The 23131-nt window shown below is 41.3% G+C and overlaps 2 protein-coding genes across 6 annotated transcripts in view; both read left to right on the forward strand.

The window, feature by feature from the left end:
• Positions 1-107: 107 nt before the first annotated feature.
• CNEP1R1 (CTD nuclear envelope phosphatase 1 regulatory subunit 1) lies at positions 108-13451 on the forward strand. The gene is made up of 6 exons (XM_014830277.3): positions 108-264; positions 1310-1381; positions 3522-3595; positions 6714-6823; positions 7477-7531; positions 12107-13451. The coding sequence occupies exons 1-6, from the start codon at positions 240-242 to the stop codon at positions 12146-12148; spliced, it is 378 nt and encodes a 125-aa protein (XP_014685763.1). The 5' UTR covers positions 108-239; the 3' UTR covers positions 12149-13451.
• Positions 6763-23131, forward strand: part of HEATR3 (HEAT repeat containing 3) — a 47787-nt gene continuing 31418 nt past the window's right edge. The window contains exons 1-6 of one of the 5 annotated variants that reach the window (XM_070500742.1): positions 6763-6823; positions 7477-7531; positions 19471-19511; positions 20165-20581; positions 20698-20870; positions 22632-22719. In XM_070500742.1, the coding sequence (XP_070356843.1) occupies positions 20450-20581; positions 20698-20870; positions 22632-22719 (393 nt within the window). In that variant the 5' untranslated portion in view covers positions 6763-6823; positions 7477-7531; positions 19471-19511; positions 20165-20449. Of the gene's footprint in view, positions 6824-7476; positions 7532-19470; positions 19512-20164; positions 20582-20697; positions 20871-22631; positions 22720-23131 lie in introns of those variants that run through there. The other 4 variants (XM_044761814.2, XM_070500744.1, XM_070500743.1 and 1 more) reach the window with 4 other exon arrangements.

Here is a 23131-nt window from a genome sequence, read left to right on the forward strand (position 1 = left end):
TCCGGCTGACCGTCCAACGATGGGCCCCGAGGCCAGTGAAGGATTAGCCAATAGGAAGCCGTCTTATTGTGGGGTCTGCAGAGGTGCCCAATGAGCGCAGCGGGTCTAGGCAAGGGGCGGTGCGACGAGGAGGGGCGAGGGGAACGGTTGGAGGTGGGAGTTGGCGCTGCGGGCCGGGCGGGGGCCGCGGGGCTGCGATGCGGACGGGGCCGCGGCGCTGACCCGAGCTGCCGCCCGACATGAACTCGCTGGAGCAGGCTGAAGGTACGGTGGGCCGCCTGGGCCGCCCGGATCGTCACGGGCTCCTCCCGGAAGGGAGCTCGAGTCGCGGAGACCCCGCCCGGGGAGAAGAGGCCGCGAAGGATGCGCTGGCGGGGCCGGAGCTGGCGGGGCGCGGGGCGCGGGGCGCGGCGGGGGCCAGAGGCCGGCCAGACGCTGCGGCGGCGCGTGGCCTCCGCGGACCCGGGGACGTTGGTCAGCCGCCCGGCCCCGACCGCGGAGCTCCTCGCGCGGGCTGCTTTCGCTTCCGAGCCGTCGGCGCACCTTCGCACGGTGCTGTGCCGATCGCTTCCTGTGTTCCGATAGCCCCGCGCGTGTTCCCCTGCCTCTTGCCGGGTTTGTGGTGACCGGCGCGGTGAGGGGGCGCCTCTTGATCCCCTTTGTAAGGTGTAAAAGACGTGATCTCACCTGCTCTCCCGGAGGGAGCCCCTGGGACGCCCCATCTCGTAGAGCCCTGCAGGGGTCGGCGCTTCCTTGTGCCGCGAAGACCTGTACGCCCCTCGGCGGGAGGAAGGGGGAGTGTCTTTCCACACCCGCCGTTCGCAGTGTCAAGTCCAGGGAGCCGAGCCAGGAAGCGTAGGCGTTCATTAAATATAGGGGCTGGAAATGGGAATCGGGTAATGCGTTCAAGTAGACCGCGAAGACTTTGATGTTAGATAATACGTTCTGTCTAATAGAGAGTTCTTGGTTCCTATAGAAGTAAAACTCGACCTGATTTTGATCCTTTTATTTGCAACCCCCAAAATTCTAGCTTTTGGCGCTGGCTGAGGCTGCTGCTGATTTTCCACATACCATTTTAAGAAGCTTCTAAAAGTCAACCCGCCAGTTTCCTTATATGTGAAATTGGAATTAAAGAAACCTAATGTTTTTGTCAAGTGCTTAAAGCTGTCATAGTAAACGAAGTAAACAGTGCAGTCATACATGTAAGTTGGTGTGTCAGATCTGAAGCAGTTAGAGTGTCTAAAATTTCGTCTTCATAGACTCAAACTGGTAAGGCAGCTAATCAGAAAATTGGAATCTTTTTACCTAGATCTCAAGGCTTTCGAGAGGAGACTTACTGAGTATATTCATTGTTTGCAACCTGCCACTGGACGTTGGAGAAGTAAGTGCCTCAATGTTTTTTGCAAGGAAAATAAACTGACAATTCATGCTTTTATCCCTGCCTAGCAATGATTTGCTTTTATGTAAAACTTTTGGTTAACAGGTGCTTGCTTTACCAAACCATAAGATTTCCTTTTGTTTTGACAGTTTTTAAACTTATTCAACATTGTAAACGATGCATTATAAAGAAGTTTTTAAGAAGAGGAACTGGCCACTGTAAAAGAACAATATTTTATGTAGTTGAATTTTTATTTTTCCATTAAAATACACATACTTTTTTTTAAAACAGGTAGTACAGATCTGATAAACAACACACAATAAAAATTTCCATAGTCTGTTCAGCACTTTAACAATTTGCCTGCAAACTATGGAAACAAAATTTCATTAAGGAAAATTATATTTGACTTATACTTGCAAAAGTTATCAAATTACCCTTAGTTGATTTTAACAGAGCATAATTGTGCTGCATTGGCTCCTAACCCGGAAAGGAAATTCACATTGTTACTGTTTATTCATGAGTATCATGAGTACTGCAGAATATGATTTGAAAGAATCGTGGTTACTGCCCCATGGAAACACATAGGAAATGCAGATCAGTATACAGTGATGACATCAGCAAACAAAACGCTTTGCTAATTTATGTAACGGCCAGTCTTAATTTCTTAGATGTTCATTGTTAAAATAAAATTCCTGCCAAGAAGGAAGTACCACTGCACCTAGCAAGCACATACTTTATGTCAAAGTGTAACTCAGTTTGCGCGACCAAAAGAGCACTGTTGAAGTTAGGGGTCTTTTTCTATGTCAAGATTTTTCGTATAGTATTTATTAGATCTATTTACAAAGTTTTAATCATACGCTGTGAGAATTCTGATTGGTCAGAATTCACAAGTAGTGATTTTCCCAGTTGTCTGGTTTACCTAGGAATTACCCCCAAAACCTGTTTCACTGCTACTTGAGAATATTTTCAAATGTGTATGATGCTGTCCTGTCTTATCAAATGTAATATAATGCTTCTTGGATTGATGTGCTTACGTATAAATGACATCAGCTTGGCTAATGTACCAATCAAATAAAGCGTGTGTGTGGGGTCTCTTCTAGTGGGTTTGATTTTGCTTTTGCTGCATACGTATGTGTGTATATATATATTTTTAATCTGTGTGCTGTAGCATATTTCTTATTGGAAATATAGAATTATAAAAAATTGAATTTAATGTGTTCTGAGCTGAGAACATAATTTTGAAATTTTGATTCTATTATTGAATGCCTAAAATGAGGTAGATTGTTTGTGATTTGCCTCTTGTGCAAGTACATCACCAGGAATTCTAGATAATTATGGTTTTACTATTTTTCTGTTGCTCTTTGAAGCTTGGTCTCTACATTTGCTGCATGTATGCATCCCAACTGAAAGACAGTAACTGTATTGATCTCCAGAATATTTACCAGGTCTTGGTGCCCCTTTATTATTTTTTAGTAATACCATTTATCCTTGTTATACTTATGATCTATTTAGAAATTCTAAAATAATTCTAGCTTAGTAGGAAGAAAGAAACTTTTTCTAAGTTCTACTATCAGTAATTTCTACCCTGACCTTCAAGTTCCTTAAAGAAAATCTGATACTGATACGGTGCTCCACTCTTCCTAACACTGACCTTTGTTTAATTCAGGGCAGTTGTCTGCAAGGCAAAATCCTTTAGTCACAATTCTCAGTGCATTCATAAAGAAGTCTTTGTTTTGTTTGTTTACATTAGAAAATGAGAGGGTTTTTTTTTTATTTGAATTTACAAGATCTGCAAAATCAGCTCACAGCACATTGAAAGTTACAGCACGTTGAAAGTTACGTAACATAGAATCTTATGTTAAAGTTTTACCATCTTAGTTCTTACTACTTTTAATTTCATTAATCTTCATAAGTTCTGACTAAAGTAATAAGGGAGACAGTGTCATCCTCAATTACTAAGGTTCACAATGTTTAAGAGAATTCCTCAAGGTCATGTGGCAAGTCTCCTCATTCCTGAGTGGAGTGCATTTTCCATTTGACGAAGTGCTGCATCCTTTAGCTGTCATTTGTTAGCAACTGGTGGCAGTAGCATCAATTGGTAAGAGCTTGTTTCGTTACTAATTTTGTGTTTGTCTTTCTTCAGTGCTTCTTATAGTGGTATCTGTCTGTACAGCTACTGGTGCCTGGAACTGGTTGATAGATCCCGAGACGCAGAAGGTAGAAGTTTTCATTTAAAATATTGAATAGCTTAAATGAGATAATGCATATAGCAGTGCTTTGCTCATTGTAAAGTATTATTCAAATGCTACCTGTTACTACTAGGAGTGATATTAATCTTTATATTAAAAATATGCCTTATATTATTCTGCTTAAGAAAAACTTTGGCTGGCTGTTGTGAATTAAGTATCTTCACAGGGAAAAAGGCCTAAGAAATATTACTCCACTTATATTCCTTCTCATTCATTTGCGAACTTGTGTGCAATTTTTACATATCTCTTTCACATATTTTTATGTATTTCAGTGTAAACATTGTCTTTGTTCTGCTTTGTTCATTTAGTGTCATCAGTGCTAGCTTTTCAAAATTATAATGTTTTCTTTTATGCGTTATCTCTGTTAATACCTTTCCTCATCTTATAAAGCATTTGAAACAACTTTGCAGGAAACATGTAATAAGATAGCAAAACACAAATATAATAAAAAGTTAGGACTAGAAAAAAACAGACTAGACTAGGAGGTCAAAACCAAGAAGGAAACCAGGTCCCTAGTAAAGAGGCCGTGTGGGCCAGTGCAGTTGCCAGAATTGAGTTATAAGTTAGTCTCTGAGTTGCCCAATCAGTAAAGTCCCAGTCAGCTCCATGGATTTCGTTGTCTGGGAAGAGAGCACATGTATAAGTTCCTTAAGTCCGCAAAGCTTTGCTTTCTCAGTGTTTATCCCTCAAAAAAATTCCTTCCTGAAGTTTGACATAGGAAATATTGAGAGATCTCCCATTGGGGGCTGTCCAAGAATACCCCTCTAGCAAATGCATAAAGAATTTCATAATGTTATTTCTTGAAGCGTCCTTTGATGAAAGCTTATAGCATGTTTCTCAAGTTTCTACCTCTTTCTATTAACTTGTGCCTTAATTTCAAATTCAGGCTTTTTTATTAGAGAAGGTAGTAGTCTCCAATTTTTCAGTGAAGTTTTTTCCCCCCAGTGCAGCTTCATTTAGGTAATAATAGTGTAATTTTCACAAATCTTAACCCCACCCCCTTTTTAAACTGTAATTAGGTAGACTACTTCCAGTAGCTTTATTTATAACCTCTTAGGTTATGCAGAAGAAAAACCTAATAGTAACACTTTTGTCAGCAGTCTAAATGGCAGTTGAGACTGCTGGGGGTTTATTTAGCATGTAGTCTCCCTGACTTTCTCCACTGGGTGGAAATAAAAAAGGATAGGAAGCAGGGGAGGTTGGTGATGGGATTTTATGTTAATAGAGGGGTTTTTATGCCAGTTAGGAAACTCTCCTGTGTGTTCATTTATAAAAAGCTGATCTTAAGGTTGTGCTTGGTATTCATCTTTAGGGGAAGGGTGAAGGAAGCTGACAAGAAGATTGAAAAAGGTCTATCTTGGGAAATGAATCTGACTTCTAATTGGGAAAAATATAAGCTGATTTCAGCTAGTTGAGATCTTAATAAAACACAGAATTAAATGTAGTTTGAAATAGGCCCAAAACTCTGTAGTTAATATAATTTTCTAAATTAGGTAAGAATATAACTATTAGCCTAAGGGTTAGTTCTTTATATTTCAGTATTTAATAACCTCCAACTCGACAGGATTTTAGACAGCACTTGTGTCTGTAGTAGGAGTTGCCCACTCCACAGCCGGTGGCTCGCTGGAGGAGCCCCCGGAGAGAAGGCATGTGGCACCCTGGGCAGTCCGAGAACGCCTGATCTAAAGGGGGCAGCTGCCCTTCAGATGCAGTTGATTGTTGCCATGGAGGAAAGAAGGCTGATACCAACTGACCTAATTAAAGTTAAAACAGAAAATGCTGTATGTGCCAACATTGTGCAGGCTACGTGCTGGCCTGTGGGAATTAAACTGTCCTCAGAGGTTTTAGGAAGACATTCCTCTAGAATATTAACCTTTCTTCATTGCCTCATCTTTCTTCCCTCTTGATGTTTTCAGCCTTTCATTTCTTCATTTGACAAAAGTATTTATTTAATCAGTACCATGCTAGGTCATCTACCTGATTCTTTCAGTAAGTTTAGTTCTCTGCCTTGAAACATGGATGTATCTCCTGCATACATGAGAGTGGAGTGCACATGCCCTTAGCTTGATTCTCTTGCTCCCATTTAGTTACTAGTCCACTTGATTTCTTTTTCCAGACTCTAAATACTTGTCTTCTCTCCTGCTTCAGTCTACATTCCTATTCTGCAGTAGTCTGGCTTCAGTGCCTACTCTTGTTACAATCCTGGATCCTGGATCCTTGTCCCTCTACATATTCTTAGGATTAGTGTATTGTCCTGTTTTCTGCTATCATCTGATTATGCCCAGATCTGCGATTAGCCCTTTGTCTCTCTTAAACTCTAGTTCTTTATTGATAGCTACTAATTATTTGTCCCTGCTTGAATGTCGTGTGGCCATCTAAATCGCAGTAGCTTCAAAACCAAACTCATTTTTTGTTCTGCAGAGAGGAAGGGTGATACTGGAGCTGAGTCTTATAAGGATATGTAGGAGTTAGATGGCGAGGAAAGAAGTAATATGGTAGCATGTGTGCAGGTGTGGCAGGAGATGATTAGACTGGGACCAGGTTATGAATGGCAGAGTTGGCCCAACTCCCTTAAGGAAGGTTTTCAACAGGGAAGGTAACTGGATCATGTTTGACTTGTGTTTTCATCGAGATCAGAGGCCTCGTCTTCATTCATTCAACAGTATTTATTGAGCACCTATATTTGCCAAGTGCTCTTTCAGATGTTGGGAGAACAGCGATGCACAAGACAGTGTCCCTGCTCTCATGGAACCTACCGTCTTGTGCCTTTTAAATTGCTTCTCACTAGGAGGAGTTTAGTAAATATTTTTGGTAGGGTGGTTTTTTGATTATAGGAATGAGTTTGTAATGGTTCAAATATTTGGAGTGAATGAAGGGAATGTTGCTATCTTGTCTTGCTTCGTTGAAAATATAAAACGTACATTAGTTTTATAGCATAGCAATACAGAGAACTAGGAATATTGGAAGTTATCAAATCCTCATGTTTTACATGATTAAAATGTTACATATATTTATGCAAAAATGGGGAGGTAGGAATCAGTATTATTTTAAGATTTTTAACATTTTTATCTTTCAAACTCTTACAGGTGTCCTTCTTCACATCATTGTGGAATCATCCATTTTTCACCATCAGCTGTATCACTCTAATAGGCTTGTTCTTTGCTGGAATACACAAGAGAGTAGTTGCACCATCAATGTATCCTTTACCATGAATTGAGTTATATTATCTGGACTAAATTAAAGCACCTTCTCAATGTTCTAGGTTCTGTTAAAAACTTGCTCTTGAGGGGGCCAGCTGGGTGGTGCAGCAGTTAAGTGCGCACGTTCCACTTTGGTGGCCCAGGGTTCATGAGTTCAGATCCTAGGTGTGGATATGGCACTGCTTAGCAAGCCATGCTATGGTAGGCGTCCCACATATAAACTAGAGGGAGATGGGCATGGATGTTAGCTCAGGGCCAGTCTTCCTCAGCAAAAAGAGGAGGATTGGCAGCAGCTGTTAGCTCAGAGCAGATCTTCCTCAAAAAAAAAAAACAACTTGTTCTTGGGGCCAGCCTGGTGACATAGTGGTTAAGTTTACGTGGTCCACTTCAGCAGTCCAGGGTTCGTGGGTTCAGATTCCAGGTGCCAACCTACTCACTGCTCATCAAGCCATGCTGTGGCAACATCTCACATACAAAACAGAGGAAGATTGGAATGGATGTTAGCTCAGAGACAGTCTTCCTCAAAGCAAAAAGAGGAAGACGGGCAACAGATATTAGCTCAGGGCCAATCTTCCTCACCAAAAAACCGAAAAACAAAAAAAACAAACTTGCTCTTGAAATAAGTTTTCCTTTGACCACATTTATTCAGTATCGCTGCTCGATGTCGAACTGTATTAGCAGAGTACAATATGTCTTGTGATGATGTAAGTACTGTCTTCATTAGAACATTGTAGACATGCATGAAAGGACTGAAATGTTTTGGCTTAAGTAAAACAGACATTATATTTATAAAATGTCTCCATGGAATTAATAGTAGATATAGTCCTTACAGCACTGATTCTAAGACTTTTTTTTTACATTTTAATATCTCTGAAATTGAGATGCATCTAATAGTCAATGGTGTCTTATATTTAAATTGATAGAATTGACAATTTAATCTTTCTTAATGACATAAACTCATGATTCATCTTATAATTCAAGCCATCTTAGATTCAATGAAATGTAGTTGTCATTATTGGCCTAAAGTGGCTCAGTGGGTGTTGATTTGTAAACTATTATTATTTATCTAATGGTATTCTGCCCTGAGCTAACTGCTGCCAATCTTCCGCTTTTCGCTGAGGAAGACTGACCCTGAGCTGACATCCATGCCCATCTTCCTCTACTTTATATGTGGGACGCCTGCGACAGCATGGCATGCCAAGCAGTGCCATGTCCGCACCTGGGATCCGAACCGGCGAACCCCGGGCCGCCAAAGCGGAACATGCAAACTTAACTGCTGTGCCACCGGGCCGGCCCTATGAAAGCATTTTTTTTTTTTTTTAAAGTTGTAGTAAAATATACAGAATACAAAAATTTACCATTTAAACCATTTTTCAGTGTACTGTTCAGTGGCATTAAGTACATTGATACTGTTGTGCAACCATTACCACTATCCACCCATGGAACTTTCCTATGAAAGCATTTTTAATCCTCAATTTTAAGAACTATTAAACAAGTAATACTAGCCAGTTTAGAAAATTAAAGAGCAAAACAAGTATTAGAGCAAGAAGACAGCTGGATCAATGGCAGAGAATAACAACTGAACACTTCAATTTTCAAAAAATTAGTAGAGGGCTGGCCTGGTGGTGCAGTGGTTGGGTTCCCACGTTCCACTTCAATGGCCTGGGGTTCGCCATTTCCGATCCTGGGTGCAGACATGGTACCGCTTGGCAGGCCGTGCTGTGGTAGACGTCCCACATATGAAGTGGAGGAAGATGGGCGTGGATGTTGGCTCAGGGCCAGTCTTCCTCAGCCAAAAGAGGCGGGTTGGCCGCGGATATTAGCTCAGGGCTAAGCTTCCTCAAAAAAAAAAATTGGTAGAGAACAATGATAGTATTTCAAGTCATAGGGAAGAAATAGGCTGTTTAGTAGTGTTGGGACAATTGGCTCTTCACTTGGAAGAAAAATGAATTTAGATCTCTGTCTCACATCAATTAAAAAAACTAAATTCCAGATGAAGTCTTAAATATGTTTAAAAAGACATATACATCTCAGCATAAAAGCATTAGAAGAAAATACAGAAGAATATGTTTATAACCTTGGGACAGAAAAACATCTTAAGACACAAAACAAAAATGCTGTGATGGAAGAAATTGGACACATTTAACTGCACCAACATTTGAAATTTTTGTGCAGCATAAGGCAAGAAATTAAGCTGTGGTTAGAAGAAAGTACTTGTAAGGTATGTAATAGAGGATAGTATCCAGTATATTTAAAGACCTATTAAAAATCAGTAAGAGAGGCCAGCCCTGTGGCCTAGTGATTAAGTTCAGTGTGCTCCTCTTCAGGGGCCCAGGTTTGGTTCCCAGGTGCAGACCTGCACCACTTATCAGTGGCCATGCTGTGGTGGCAACCCACATACAAATTTGAGGAAGATTGGCACAGATGTTAGCTCAGGGTGAAGCTTCCTCAAGCGGAAAGAGGAAGATTGGCAATGGATGTTAGTTAGCTCAGGGCAAATCTGCCTCATCTGAGAAAAAAAAGATCAACAAGAAAAAGACAAATAGTACATTTTAAAAATGGGAAAAGGTAAGTCCTGTTACAGAAATGGAAATACAAATGGCCAGTAAACACACAAAGACTGGACAGCCTCATTTGTAATCAGGGATGTGCAAAGTAAAACTGAGTTTCCATTTGTGTTACCCGTCAGATAGGCAAAAATTAAATACTTTGATAATTCCAGTACCGTGGTGAAATGGATGCACCCATACACTGCCTGTTGAGAATATACTTTGGTACAGCCATTTCGGAGGGCAGTTATCATCATTATAAAATGTAAAATGTGCGTCCTCATGACCTAACCGTTTTGCTTCTCTCCATCTACCCTGTTGAGGGGGACCATCACACATGCATACAAGGAGGCAAGTACAAAGTTGTTCATTGCAACATCCTTTGGAGTAGTGAAAAAATGGAAACAATTTGTATGTTTCTCAACAGGGGAGTAATAAAATAGGCTGTGCTATAGCCACATCCTAGGAAATGAGAAGTAAGTCTGTGTGTAGACATGGGAGGGTCTCTAAAACATAATGTTAGGTGCAAAAAGTAAATTACCAAACAGTATGCTCAGTTTGGTACCATTTTTTTACAATTTAAATTATGAAAATTTTCAAACAAAAAAGTAAAGAGAAGACTTTAATGAACTCCCATGTACCCATCGGCCAGTGTCAGTAGTAACCACAGCTCACAGTCATTCTTATTCATGTTTAGCCCTGCCCAGCGTCCCTTCATTGCAGTGTTTTAAACAAATCCCAAGTGAGATATGTTACCCTCAAATATTTCAGCATGTTAGAAACACCAAATTTTTATTATTTATATATATGAATGTAAATCCATAGAAAACAATCTGGAAGAATTCATGCTAAAACTGGTTTCTTCTGTAAGAGGGGTAGAACTTGAGGTAGGTGGAAAGGAGGACTTTAGTTTATATGTATTATTTGAATTTTTAATAATGAGTTTACATTATTGTCTTATGTAATTTAAAATAGATTAAAACCATGAATAAACAAATAGTGGTACAGTCATGTGTCACTTGATAGGGACATGCACTGAGAAGTGCATCATTAGGCAATTTTGTCATTGTACGAACATCACAGGCTGCACTCAAACACAAACCCAATGGTATAGCCTACTGCACACCTAGGCTGTGTAGTACTAACCTTACGGGCATGACTGTATCTTCATAATGTGGAATACTGTATATTTCATGAGGTATGAAAGGTACAGACTACTGAAACATAGTAGCGTGGATGGATCTCAGAAACACATTGAGTGAAAGAAGCAGGTGCAAAAGAACACACACTGTGTGATTGCATTTATTTAAAGATCAGAGACAGGTAAAGTTAATCTGGCAAGCGAGTGTGTCCATGTAGGGAGTGGGGATACCAATGACCAGAAAGGGACATGGAGAAACTTTCTGGGTAATGGTGATGCTCTGTAGCTTGATCTGGGTGGCAGCTCCATGGGTGTATACATTTGTCAAAACTCATAAAACTGTACACAAGATTTGAGCATTCTGCTGTATATAAATTATACCTCATAAAACAGTGGAAAAATTAGTATCAAAGTACTACCAAGATATCAAGGAATTACCAAAAATTAAATGACCAAAATTTATGTGAAAGTGAGAATCAAGAGGTAGCCAGAATCCCGACACTTTTGACCTGAGGATGATAATAAAATGTTAATTAAAACCACCTAGAATCTTACCAACCAGAGACGATCACCATGTTTTATATATTGTATATTCTCACTTACTTTTTGTAAAAGAAAGATGTTATGGATTTTTCAGATCTGCTTCTTTGACCCAACATTAGAATTTAAAAGTGGCCGTGTATTGGACATTAACCATGTGTGATGTCCTGGGCTTATCTTTTTACCTGCATTATCTCAATTAAGGCCTTCCGTTTTGTTCAATTACATATTGTCCCATTTTATGGGGGCATCATAATTTAATCCCCTATTGGACATACAATTGGTTCCACACTTCCTTTATTATATGTGTTGTGTGTTTTCTACCAGAACTTAAAACCCATGAAGACAGAGGACTTTGTCTAGTTCATTACTGGATCCCGAGCATTTCACGCAGGCCTGGCACATAGTAGGCACTCAATAAATGTTGAATGAGCATTAATAACACTGACATGTACATGTTTACATTTGCAGTATGGTTTCCTTCAGGTAAATTCCTAGAGGTAGAATTCTTCGGGTTATGTGGTGTGCACTTTTCTTTTTTTGAATAAACAGGGCAGTTGGCCCTACAGAAGAGTTGTTTCTACTTAAACTTAACACCAGCAGTATATGAGCATCTGTTGCTCCAACTTTGCTTTACAGTTTAACTTTAGGAAATGAAAAACTTAATGTTGGGAAAGGAGAAATGTGTTTGCTCAAATATGTAGTTTTGTTTATGTCTTATAAACTTTGGTAAGGAGCATAAATCAGTCTGCACAAGTTGGGGTGCTGTCTTATCCAGCAGGTTGATTGGCTGATTTTTAGGTAGCCAGTGGACAGGAAATTCATCAAATGAAGGTTGTATGTGTGTTCTTTAAAGGAATAAAGATTTCAGAAAAAAGCTCCACACAAAGAAAACGTTGACAACATAACCATTAATGGCTTAATCTTGACTAAATGTAGAGAGGTGTTCTGATATCCTTTGAACGCCCTTTACAGTTTATAGGTGAGTGGTGGTGTTTTTGCTAGAAGTGTGTATTGAAAAACTTTTTTTTCTCCTTTCATTTTTACAGACAGGAAAACTAATTTTGAAACCTAGGCCACATGTTCAGTGACAATCTGCATTCATTGTTATGGGACCTAAAACAGCCTTTCTGCAAATAAGTGATAAAGCAAAAAGCCATAAGGGATTCCTCTTACAGTTGGACATGTGAAGGTCATAGTAACAGCTGACGAGAAGTGTGCAATATTTCCCCAGCTTGTCCTGATGATGGTGACTCGCATCATCACTGGTTTGGTACCTTTGGTTATCTGTGTTTCAGTATTAGTGTCACTTTAGTACTTCAGACTCTGCAAAGATGTTTGCAGATGAAGGATATATGTATGTTACTAAGTTAAACTTAGAACCTCATCCAGTTTTTATAATGTATTTTTGCAAACTACTGTAAATAGTAAATCAATGCCAATGTTAAAGAGGAAACCGTTATGTGGACTTTGTTCTCCTACCCCAGTATTTCAGGAACATCTGCTTGCCATCTCCACAGCTCTTTACAGACAGCAGTTGTGTGTAGCTGTGCCTTTCGTTCTCACACTTCTCTCTCTCAGTCAATGCAGGAGTAACGTCGTCGGATTGAGCTTAGACTGAGGAAAACTCCTCTCCATTATGTTGCAAACTTATAGATGTTTTGAGAAACATTTTTGTTAAATGTGAACTTCAGCCACTATTGTGGTGGTGTTTTCCAGTTCATTGTTTTCATTTAATGCTAAATATACTTTATATTTTTTAATAATTTTAATAGTACTCCAAAGGCTTCTGAATATAAAGTTTAGTTATAAATTATGTTGTCTGGGAAAACAAATAGTCATTGTTTTAGGTAATTGGATTTTATGCTGTGGTAGACATGCTGTTAAATAGTATCGCACAAGTGTAATTGATCTCCACTCCATCACAGGGATAACTTGGGAGCTGTGCCACAAACTGGAGTCGACAATTCTCACTGTTTAGAGAGTGTTAATGACATACTGTGTATGCATATTAGCCACATGTACTATAATAGCCCTAAAAATTAAACTATTGGGATTGCTGTAAATATTTTAAAGAACTGGAGGTGCCTTTTACCTGTTTATTTGAAGATTTTGAAAAGGTTTAAATTATTTCATGAGCAATCTTTTACATTTCATTTAACATAAAGCTGAAAATTCAGTAACAGGACAAAAACTTTTTAACAAGGCTACCATTTAACTTAAATATGTTTATCTTGGCTTTCACATGTATAAAATTTTATTCTTTGAACTGCAGCAATAAAACCCTTTGCTCCTAAGAAGTCTTAAGAGGGTATTCTATACTGCTTTGTTTTATTTTCTGTAAATTTTGTAGGCAAATATGTGCATAAAAATAAATACTTTATATATAATTAGTGATTGGGCTTTTTCCTTGGTTTATTGTAAGTCTGTAACTCTGAAAAAATATAAAAGCATACTGTGTATGTCAGATATAGGCAAGCTCCAAATGAGATATTTTACTTCAATTCTGTGTCTGTTACTGGCACATGGGTTCTTGTTGTCCCCCAGGATGGAAATCAAGAGAGACAACAAACGGGAGTAGAAAAGTAAAAGATTATTAGCTTGTGCACGGGAGAGGCACAAGGGAGTCTGTGCAGAAAGGAAAGGGGCAGGTGACCGGCTAGTTAGGGAGCGGGATTGTGGAGCATTTATTAGGCAAAGGCTGGGAGGAGGGCCTTGTCATGGCATGTAGGGGTGGGTTGTGCCTGCACCTGCGTTGTGTAATACGGCGCTACATGCGACACACATATCATTAGCATGCTAGGTCTCCACCGCTGGATGTGATTTTTACTATGCTAATGGAGGTAGGGTCGCTTTCAGATTTTTAGATTTTTTCATACCTTTACTTGTAGCAGAACAATTCATTTTCCAAAAACATCTTTGCTCTGGTTGAAACGGCCCAGGGATCCTTGCCAGGTTAGCTGCCCTTCACCGCCACCCTCCGCCTCTCACACCCGCTTCCACGCGCTTCGGGAATTACTGACCGAGGCCAGTCCTCTGATTTCATAGGTGGGGAAGACAGTGTCAGAGTTTCAAAGTGACTTTACTCCAGGTCCCCACGACCTATTAAAGACAGAACCAGCACCAGAACCCAAGTCATTGACTCCGACTGGAAGGATGTTTGTGTGTGTGGAACTTAATTCATGAGCCATCACAGTGATGGTTAAGAATGTGGACTCTTAGGCCAGACTGTCTGGATTTGAATCTCAGATCTGCTACTTGCTAGTTTTGTAACTTTAGGCAAATTATGTACCCTTAGTGTCCTCATTTATAAAATGAGCATAATGCCAATCTCCTAGGTAGATAATATATAGGATATAGGTATAATGCCGATCTGCCGGGTTTATATCGAGTATTAAACATTTTAATTCATGTAAAGCACTTGAACAGTGCTTGGCTACAGAGTCAATGCTCAGTAAATCTAGTTGTTAAACCAAATCCTAAGGTGAAAAAAAATAGATCTCATTGTTGCACATTTACCCAATGTCAACATCAGTTGAGATAACCGTAAGGAAATTCTGCTTCTCTTTTGAACCACGCAAACTCCTGAATACTAGATTAAATGCAAAGATAAAAGATACTTGGCCTCTAATGATTAAGAAACCTAAAACGGTTCTAGGTGTTTTCCTCCTCTCAAGCAACCTCACTTGAAAACATCATGTCTGTGGCTGCCTGATGGTGCTGATCTTGGGGGGCTCTTTTCTCCTTTAGAACTGGACTCTCGGTTAGCATTTGGTAGAGACTGAGCTGAGAATCCCAGCTGGCAGATGCTCTGCCTTCATCAGCAAGTAAAGTGGCTCTATCATTTCCTCTCTGTTGAAACCCTAGAACCTTGAGTCTCATTCTTCTTCAGAATGAACTTTCTATATGCTTTTACATTGAGTAAGTATAATTTCTATCTTTTCCCCTCTTTTTTCCCCTAAAAATAGAAAGTGCATCTTGAATGCATCGTGGAACACAAACATTTTAAAAACTGATGTTTTTAGTGTATGATTGGTTATCTCTTATGTAAATCTGATTGTGTGAGAGACAAGAAAGTAAAAGGATATCTGTTGTCTGAAATTGTAGGTGTGCTCTTTCATCACCTTTGTAGACTGCCCTTTACGTGGCAAGTGCTTTGCTGGGTGTTAAAAATGTGTGAGGGAGAGTTTTTGCTGTCGCAGAACTTGTCATCCAGTGGTGAATGCAGACCAGTGATGGAGCAGTTACTATGTGGTTTAAGTACTATGAAAGGTAAAAATGTAGGACACCCAAGGGAACAGGGTCCAGCCCAGATAAGACTTTCTAAAGAAGGTTATTTCCAAACAGATGTGAAGGGCCCGGGGTGGGGAGCGGCAGGGGGAGCAGAGGGGGCAGAGGCAGTTCTTGAATGCGGCTGGCAGCATGGAGTTGGAGATGGGTTGTGACAAGAGGTGAGGCTACAAGTAGGTAGGAACCAGGGGTTGGGAGTTTGGTGAGGGCAGGGGGAAGCCGCCAAGGGTTTAGAGTAGGGAAGTGACTTAACTGGATTTGCATTTTGTGATCCGGACTGAGTGCTGTTGCAGGGGCATGACCTGGGAGGGCAGCTGGGAGCTGCTGTTGCAGTCCAGGTGAGAGCAGCGGGCTCGGGGACTAGAGTTCAGGGAGTGGAAGCAGGGAAGTAAGAGCTTTTGGAAGTCAAATGAGTAGGACTTGGTGGGAGGCCTAGAGAGGGACCAGTGGAGCGTAAAGCTACCACCACCATTACCACTACCACTTTCTCATCCTATGTAACCTGTTACAGAAGTAAAGCTTCCATGATCACCAATTTTTGGTAACTATTATATCCTCCTCTTGGACATTCCCCATGCTCTGAAGCGTATTAAAAGTTCCAAGTGGTCCTGCAGTAGTTTCTGCCTATTTCCCTGCCATTTTGTGAAATACCTATTAACATACACTGGATATTTGGATATTTATCATGCTTTCTGTCTACCAACCTCCTTTTGAGTACCCTTGCTAGGTTTGGGGAATGGTGTCAGCCAAATCACTCCAGTCTCTCCCAAGACAACCTAAAAAACATCTCTGACTCCTTTGCGTTTGGGCCCCAGGCATGAGGGGAGGCCATAAAGCCGCTTAGCTCTTGGTGGGTGTTGTTGCAGGGTGCTTAGTGCTTGGTGATGGTGGTAGTACCAGTCTCCTCATCAAGCCAGTCCGATGGCATGGGTTTGGCCATTTTTTCCTAAAAGTTTAGCCTTGGATTGGTCTCTCTAGACCTCCTCAAAATTCCATGAGTTACCCAATATCCTTTCAATAATCTGTTTTCTGTTTAATCAGCCAAAGTCAGCTTCTCTTAACTTGCAACTAAGATCCTGACTGGCAGAATATTACACAAAAGGAGTATTCCAGGAAGCACACTTTGAGGAGGGTTGATCTGTGTAAAACTAGGGAGCTGCTTCAAACCAAGCATGATGTCGTCTGCCAGCTAAGGAGGCTTCGGGCCATGTGTAGTGGAAGAGCCCAGGCTGCCAGATTGACTTGGGTTATGGTCTTGGTTCCTTCATTAACCACCTGGGCAAGTGACTTATTCTCTCTGAACCTTGCTTTCTTCATTTGGGCCTGTTAGAGCTACCTTGCAGAGTTGTTATAAGGACTAAATGAAATAATGCATGTAAGAAATAGAACTCTGATTTTTTTATTACAAACTAGTTTTTATTTTAAGTCCCTATCCTGAGTCTTTGTCCTATGTGTATCTATAGTACCCAAGAGCACCTGGCATGTGGAAGATGCTCAGTTACTGTTGGTTGAACGAATGAGTGAATCCTGACTTTGGTATTGAAATTGAGTTTGTACATAATTACACTAACTCATAAGTTTTCTTACATAATTTATTTGGCTGTAGGAGAGGTTTTTCAGATAGAAAGCTAATGCTAAGACTTGTCCTTTTAATAACAGCAGGGAAACCAGAATAACTGTCGATTACAACTTTGTTAAGTAAATCAAGAGATGTGTCCTGGCTGGAAGTTGCTTTTTCAATTTTAAGTTTCCTACAATTATCTATCAATATCAGATTTATTCTTTTCCCTGCTCTACCCTGAAAACCATTCACAAAAAAAACCCCAACAAGTTGTTATCATGGAAAATTTTAAGCACATGTAAAAGTAGAAAGAGGAGTATAACGAACGCCCATGTACCCATCACTCCAACAATTGTCAACATACACATAGCCAGTCTTGTCTCTCATATATGCTCTGTCTCCGTCCTCCGTCACCCCACAAAGGATTGTTTTGAAGTAAATCCCAAATATTTTATCATTTCTTTTATAAATATTCCAGTAAATATCTCCAAAGGATAAGGACTCTTAACCACAATACCATATCACCTAAAAAATTAACAATAATTTCATACTATTAAATATTCAGCCCATATTTTCCCAATTGTCTCATAAATGTCTCTTTTACAGTTAGTTTGTTTGAATCACATTCAGATAAAGTAAATTTGAACAGCAACAGTTTGGAAAAACACATCCTAGGGCCTGGGACTGAGTTTCTGAAATCCCTGTTTCTGAATTACATCTGATTACATTTGTGAACTTAACTTATGCATGTAGGATATGTTTCCAATAAATAATGTAGAGTGACTCCTGCCAAGAGCTTCCACAGTAAACAGCATTCTCATAGTGAACACCACTACTCTCTCTTCATGTATTAACAACCACATAGGAAATGGGGAATCCAACACACAAGCCACAATCAAAGTCCAGGATGCCCACTGTGCAGCATCCTTAGAGAGCTCCCAGTCCAGATAAGAAGCAGGAGGATAGGAAGGAGATCGCAGGGAAGAAATTGGAACGGATATGTTTGACCGTATGGAAAACACTTGATAGAGATGTTGGACATTTGGAAAAAAATGACAGATTGATGGGAAACCAGGATAAAGGCAATTATAAACTCCATTAAAAATGAAGGGTTGCACAACAAAGGAACTGTGGTTTTGGTGGACTTCTTAGTGCAGCAGTGAGCAATACTTGCATTGTCCTAGTACTTTAGACAGTGACTGTTGATTTAATCAAGCCTTGTACAGTTTTGTTGGATGAAGGGAGAAAGGGAGGAGGGAGTATAGGAGAGCTAAGTCCTTACCTACCAGGCCAAGAAATCAAGAAATAACGTATGACAGCGACAAATTAGAAAGAGCAATAGCTTATCATTTGGAAGTATGGAGATGATAATAAGAGAAATAGGTACAACAGTCGAGAATGTTTGCTTCCTAGAAAGGGCTTGGGAAGAAAGAAGGCAAGGGACTGCTGTTCTTCCTTTTAGGACTTTTCAAATGGTGTATGCACGTGAAGTACTTCTTTTCAGTGAGGGAGCTAGAGAAATATGAATTTGCTAGATGGAGTAGTTCATTTTACAAGTAGAGGAACAGGTGTAGAGAGCCTTTCACCCAATTTGGGAGCCCTTGCCCTCCTCTTAGTCATTTTCTGTGTTCCTCCCTCTACCTGGTGTTACCCATTACAATTTGGATTTCTTCAGTTTACTAGCTCTTCAGTACATACCAGCAAATTCAGTAGGAGACAGTGTATTGCAATTATTACAAACCAACTCAAGCCTGTCCATGTAGGGTCAATCCTGTCTTTGTCATTTACAAATCATGTGCTCTTAGGCAAGTAGCTTAACTTCTCTGCGCCTCAGTTCTCTCATCTCTAACAAGGGGATACTAACATCACATGGGACTGTTGGGTTAAATAGCCTAATACATGCAAAGCTCTTAGAGCAGTGTCTGGCACATAGTGATGGCTCAATAAATACTAAATGCCAATGGGACACTCACTCTCCAAATAGGGAACAGAATCCATTATAATTACCAATGAGTCTGAAGGGACTGATCAAAACAGGGATAGGTTCTGCAGGCTTTTTAAAATTCAACTTTATTCAGGTTAACCTACAGGTAATAAATCTCTTATTACTATAAAATATTCTACAGTTTGATGAATTTCGATAAATGTAGCACCCATATAGCAGTCACCACAGGCAAGATACAGAACATTTCCATCACTCCAAAGGATTTCCTTACATCACTTCCCAGTCAACTCCCATCCCCAACCCCTGGCCCCTGGCAACTACTGTCCAGCTTCTATCACTGTAGATTAGATTAGTGGTTTCTAGAGTTTCATATAAATGAAATCACAGTATAATCAAATAGTACAATACTCTTGTTTCTGGCTTCTTTTACTCAACGTATTTTTGAAAATTTATCTATGTTAATATGAGTATCCATAATTCATTCCTTTTTCTTTCTTTTTTGTTTCTCCTTATACCTGTTGATGGGCATTTCAGTTGCTTCCAGTTTGGTGCTATTATTAATAAAGATTCTATGAATATTCATGTACAAGTCTTATGGATATTTTCACTTTTCTTAGGAATACCTTGGAGTGGGATTGCTGGATCATAAAGGCTGAATGTATGTAACTTTAAAAGAAACTGCTAAACTGTTTTCTAAAGTAGTGTCCCATTTTAATTCCCACCAGCAATTTTTGAGAGTTCCAGTTGCTATACATCCATTAAAATGGCTAAAATGAGAAAGACTGACAATCCTGGTTTGGGGAAGGATATGGAACACTGGTTCTGTTGATTTTTTGGCAAAGAGGATGCCCTTAAACTGTTTTCTCAGCACTCTAGAACAATAGTAATTAGTGTCTATTTTGATCATAACCATTTATGGTTTGTCACTTTCCAAAGGTTGGGTAAATTAGATGGGATTTAGGGCAGTCCGTATTAGGATTAAATCCTAATTTACAAGTAGAATTAAATCGTAATTAACAAGCAGAAGTGACTTGTTCTAACCTAGATATTTTTTCAGTGTTTAATTTGGCCAAACAGACAACAAGGCAGGCAATAGATTTGAAGGGCAAAGATGTAAATATCCTACAGCACAAAATTGATCTGGCTCATTTCAGCCAATGATATGTTTTCTTTAAAAAAATCTTTTAGAATATTGTTCTCTATTTGAAGACATTTTTAACCTGCTAGTACAAAATAAAGAACTGAAAGACTACTTCAGCAATTGGTGTATTTTTTTCACTTTTGCTCTTGGTCATTACCATTCAAATCCAGCCGCCTGCTTCCCGGGAAAATCCACAGGACTCCGCCCCTCGGCCAGGTCTGGCCCCGCCCATCCTCTCCTCTACGCCTGCGCGCTCTCCGCTCCAGCCCCCTCCTCGCCCTGACACGCCGCGCGCCTGCGCACTGCTTCCCCACGTGGGCTCGGGCCGTCAGCGGGCCTAGCCGAGCAGCGGCGCGAAGCCCCCCTCAGGCGACAGGACCTTGCCACCGGCTCGGCAGCCTTGAGCGTCTTGCTCTTGCCCTCCTCTCTTGGTCTTTTCCCCGGCGCGTATCGCCATGGGCAAGAGCCGGACGAAGCGCTTCAAGCGACCTCAGTTCTCCCCTACCGGCGACTGTCAGGCCGAGGCGGCGGCGAACGGGACTGAGCAAGAGGAGGACGAGGGGCCGGCGGCGGAGCTGCTGGAAAAGGTGAGGCGGGGGTGGGGCGGGCCTCCCCCGGAGTCCCGGGACAGCGCGGCGCGCCGCTGCCGCCCCGGCCCGCGCCTGCGCTCTGCTCTCGCTCTGACGCTTGTCCCCTCCCGCAGCTCCAGCATCCTAGCGCCGAGGTCCGCGAGTGCGCCTGCGCGGGGCTGGCCCGGCTGGTGCAGCAGCAGCCGGCACTCCCGGGCCTGTTGCGCCGGGATGCTGTGCGCCGCCTCGGGCCGCTGCTGCTCGACCCCAGCCTGGCCGTGAGAGAGACGGCGGCCGGCGCGCTGAGGTGAGCCGGGAGGGGTTCCGGGGCGGTGCCTCGGATCCGGGCGGCGCGGCGTCCAGCCAGCGCCTTCGGTGTATCCCGTTTCATGCTCAGGTCTCTTGTCTTCGGCAGTTCGAGAGGGCCAAGAACTGCCCAGGGTCTGCCGTTTGCAGGAGGGAGATTTGAACTCAGGCTTCCGACTCGAGAGGCTGCCGTGACCCCCAGACCGCACACATTCCATAGGTCCTCCTGGCTGCTCGCCTGCAGCAGCCACCTGTCAAGTTCCCTCTAGGCCGAGCGCACATTGCACCCTCTCCAGGAATCCTCCGTAGAGTCCTGAGGTTCAAGGAGCTCTTTCAGTGTGTGTGCCAGGTGCTCTAGGTGCAGAGGATTTTGAGCAGGCAGGACAGTGAGCAAGGCAGCCAAGTTCCCGGCCTTCGCAGAACCCATGTTGATGAGGAGACAGGACACTAGCAAACAGGTAAAACGTAATATTAGATAGTGAGAAGTGCTGTGGAGAAAACCAAGAGGATGATGAGTTGGGGATGGGAAGTTTTGCAATTGGGTGATCTTTAGATGACGTTTGCGAACTGAGAGCTGATGGATGAGAGAGCCAGACTTGGAAAAACAGGGGAAAAATCATTCACAACAGAGGGAACAGCAAAGAAGTGCGCCAGCAAAGGGCTTGGCGTGGTTAAAGAACAGCAAGGTTAGTGCGGCTGAGTAGAGTATGGGGTAGGGTATTATAGGAGATGAGGCTGGAGAGATGGACAAGGATTCCATGGTGTAGGGAGAAAGGATCTGTTGTAATCAGGAGTAGCATCTCATTTACATTTGGAAAAGGCCACTCTGGTGGCTGTCCAGAGAATAGACTGTAGAGCGAGCAAGAGGAGAAGTTAATGTTTGTAGTTCTTGTAGCTCTGTCTATATTTATTATGTTTCATTCATTCATTTAGCAAATATACATTATGAGTGCCTGCTGTGTGCCAGGCAGTCATTTAGGTTGTGGGCATGTGATAGCAAGACACATAATTTCTGTCCTTAACGGATCTTACACTATCGAGGGAGACGGGCATTAACCAAACAATCACACAAGTGTATAATTACAACCAGTGACAATTACAAAGGATGCTGTGAGAAGGCATAACCGGGGGTTCAGGGAAGAAAACCCTAAGGGAGTGATGTTTGAGATGAGATGTGAGGGATGAGTGGGGATTAACCACTTGGTGGAGGAAACAGCATGTAGAAAGCCCTGCCCTTCCCCCTGAAACGTACACACACTGGGAGCTCCTGGAAGATTGTGAGGCATCCTGTGACTTGTCTTCATATCCTAAGTGCTTAGCACAGTGCTGTGCACTCAGAAGGCAAGCAGTGTCTTCCCAATTAAGATTAAATTTAGTCAGGCTTGCTTTGGGGGTGTCATTCTCAGTAGCCTCACCCCTGCTGTCCTTGAAGTCTTGATTCCAAGAAAAGGTCTGTTCATATAAGATCAGGCTGTGATTTATTAACATTAAATAGGAGAGGTCTTTTCCGCTCTTCCTTCCCTATAACCACACACCTGTGTACTGTCTCAGACCTCAGAACTAAGCTCTCACATGACAGAGTCATTTGTTGACATCATGTACAACAAGGATTAGAACAGATGAAAATCTGTGCATTGGTTCTGCAGCGTCTTACAGAAATCATAAGCAGTTTCATCTGGGAAACCTTAAGTATGAAATAAATTTGAGAGCTTAGTATTTTATGACGTGATCTGAAAGTAAAACATTTAAACTTCTTGTGTAGAAATCTCAGTGCTTGTGGAGGCTTTGAAGTTTGTGACGACATGGTGACTAAGGATATCATGACTCCTCTGGTGGCACTGCTAAAAGAGGTATGCAGGTTTTAAAGCATCTTCATGGCAATTTTTAAATGTAGCTTTTAGTATACAAACTTAGGTTTTTTTGTTTTGTTTTAGTACTTTGGTGTTAGTTGCTTTGTCTTCCCTCAAGACATCCTATGGGAATTTTATTTCTTTTCCTGGGAACACTGATCTCATCATTGATACAGTCTCACGTTATTTCATCCCCACTACTTTTATTTATATGCTAGTTGGAAAAGGCCTTCCTGAAACTATAGACTGACTCCTTTAGACTCTAAACTTCATACAATAAAAATTAGTATTTATTGATTGCTTATTTATGTGCCAGGTGCTGTTTTTTGTTTTGTGTCTTATTTAATCTTCACAGCAGTCTTATTTAGCAGGTAGGAAGCTGAGACAGACACTAGGAATTTGGTGTGAAGAT

Source organism: Equus asinus, chromosome 28 (genome assembly GCF_041296235.1).
Source record: "Equus asinus isolate D_3611 breed Donkey chromosome 28, EquAss-T2T_v2, whole genome shotgun sequence".
Classification (NCBI taxonomy): domain Eukaryota; kingdom Metazoa; phylum Chordata; class Mammalia; order Perissodactyla; family Equidae; genus Equus; species Equus asinus.

Excerpts from the sequence above, each read along its gene's own strand:
- CNEP1R1 (XM_014830277.3), top strand. The coding sequence starts at position 240 with ATGAACTCGCTGGAGCAGGCTGAAG. Across the intron at positions 3,596-6,713 it reads TAGATCCCGAGACGCAGAAG|GTGTCCTTCTTCACATCATT; the intron begins GTAGAAGTTTTC and ends AAACTCTTACAG. Across the intron at positions 6,824-7,476 it reads AGAGTAGTTGCACCATCAAT|TATCGCTGCTCGATGTCGAA; the intron begins GTATCCTTTACC and ends ACATTTATTCAG.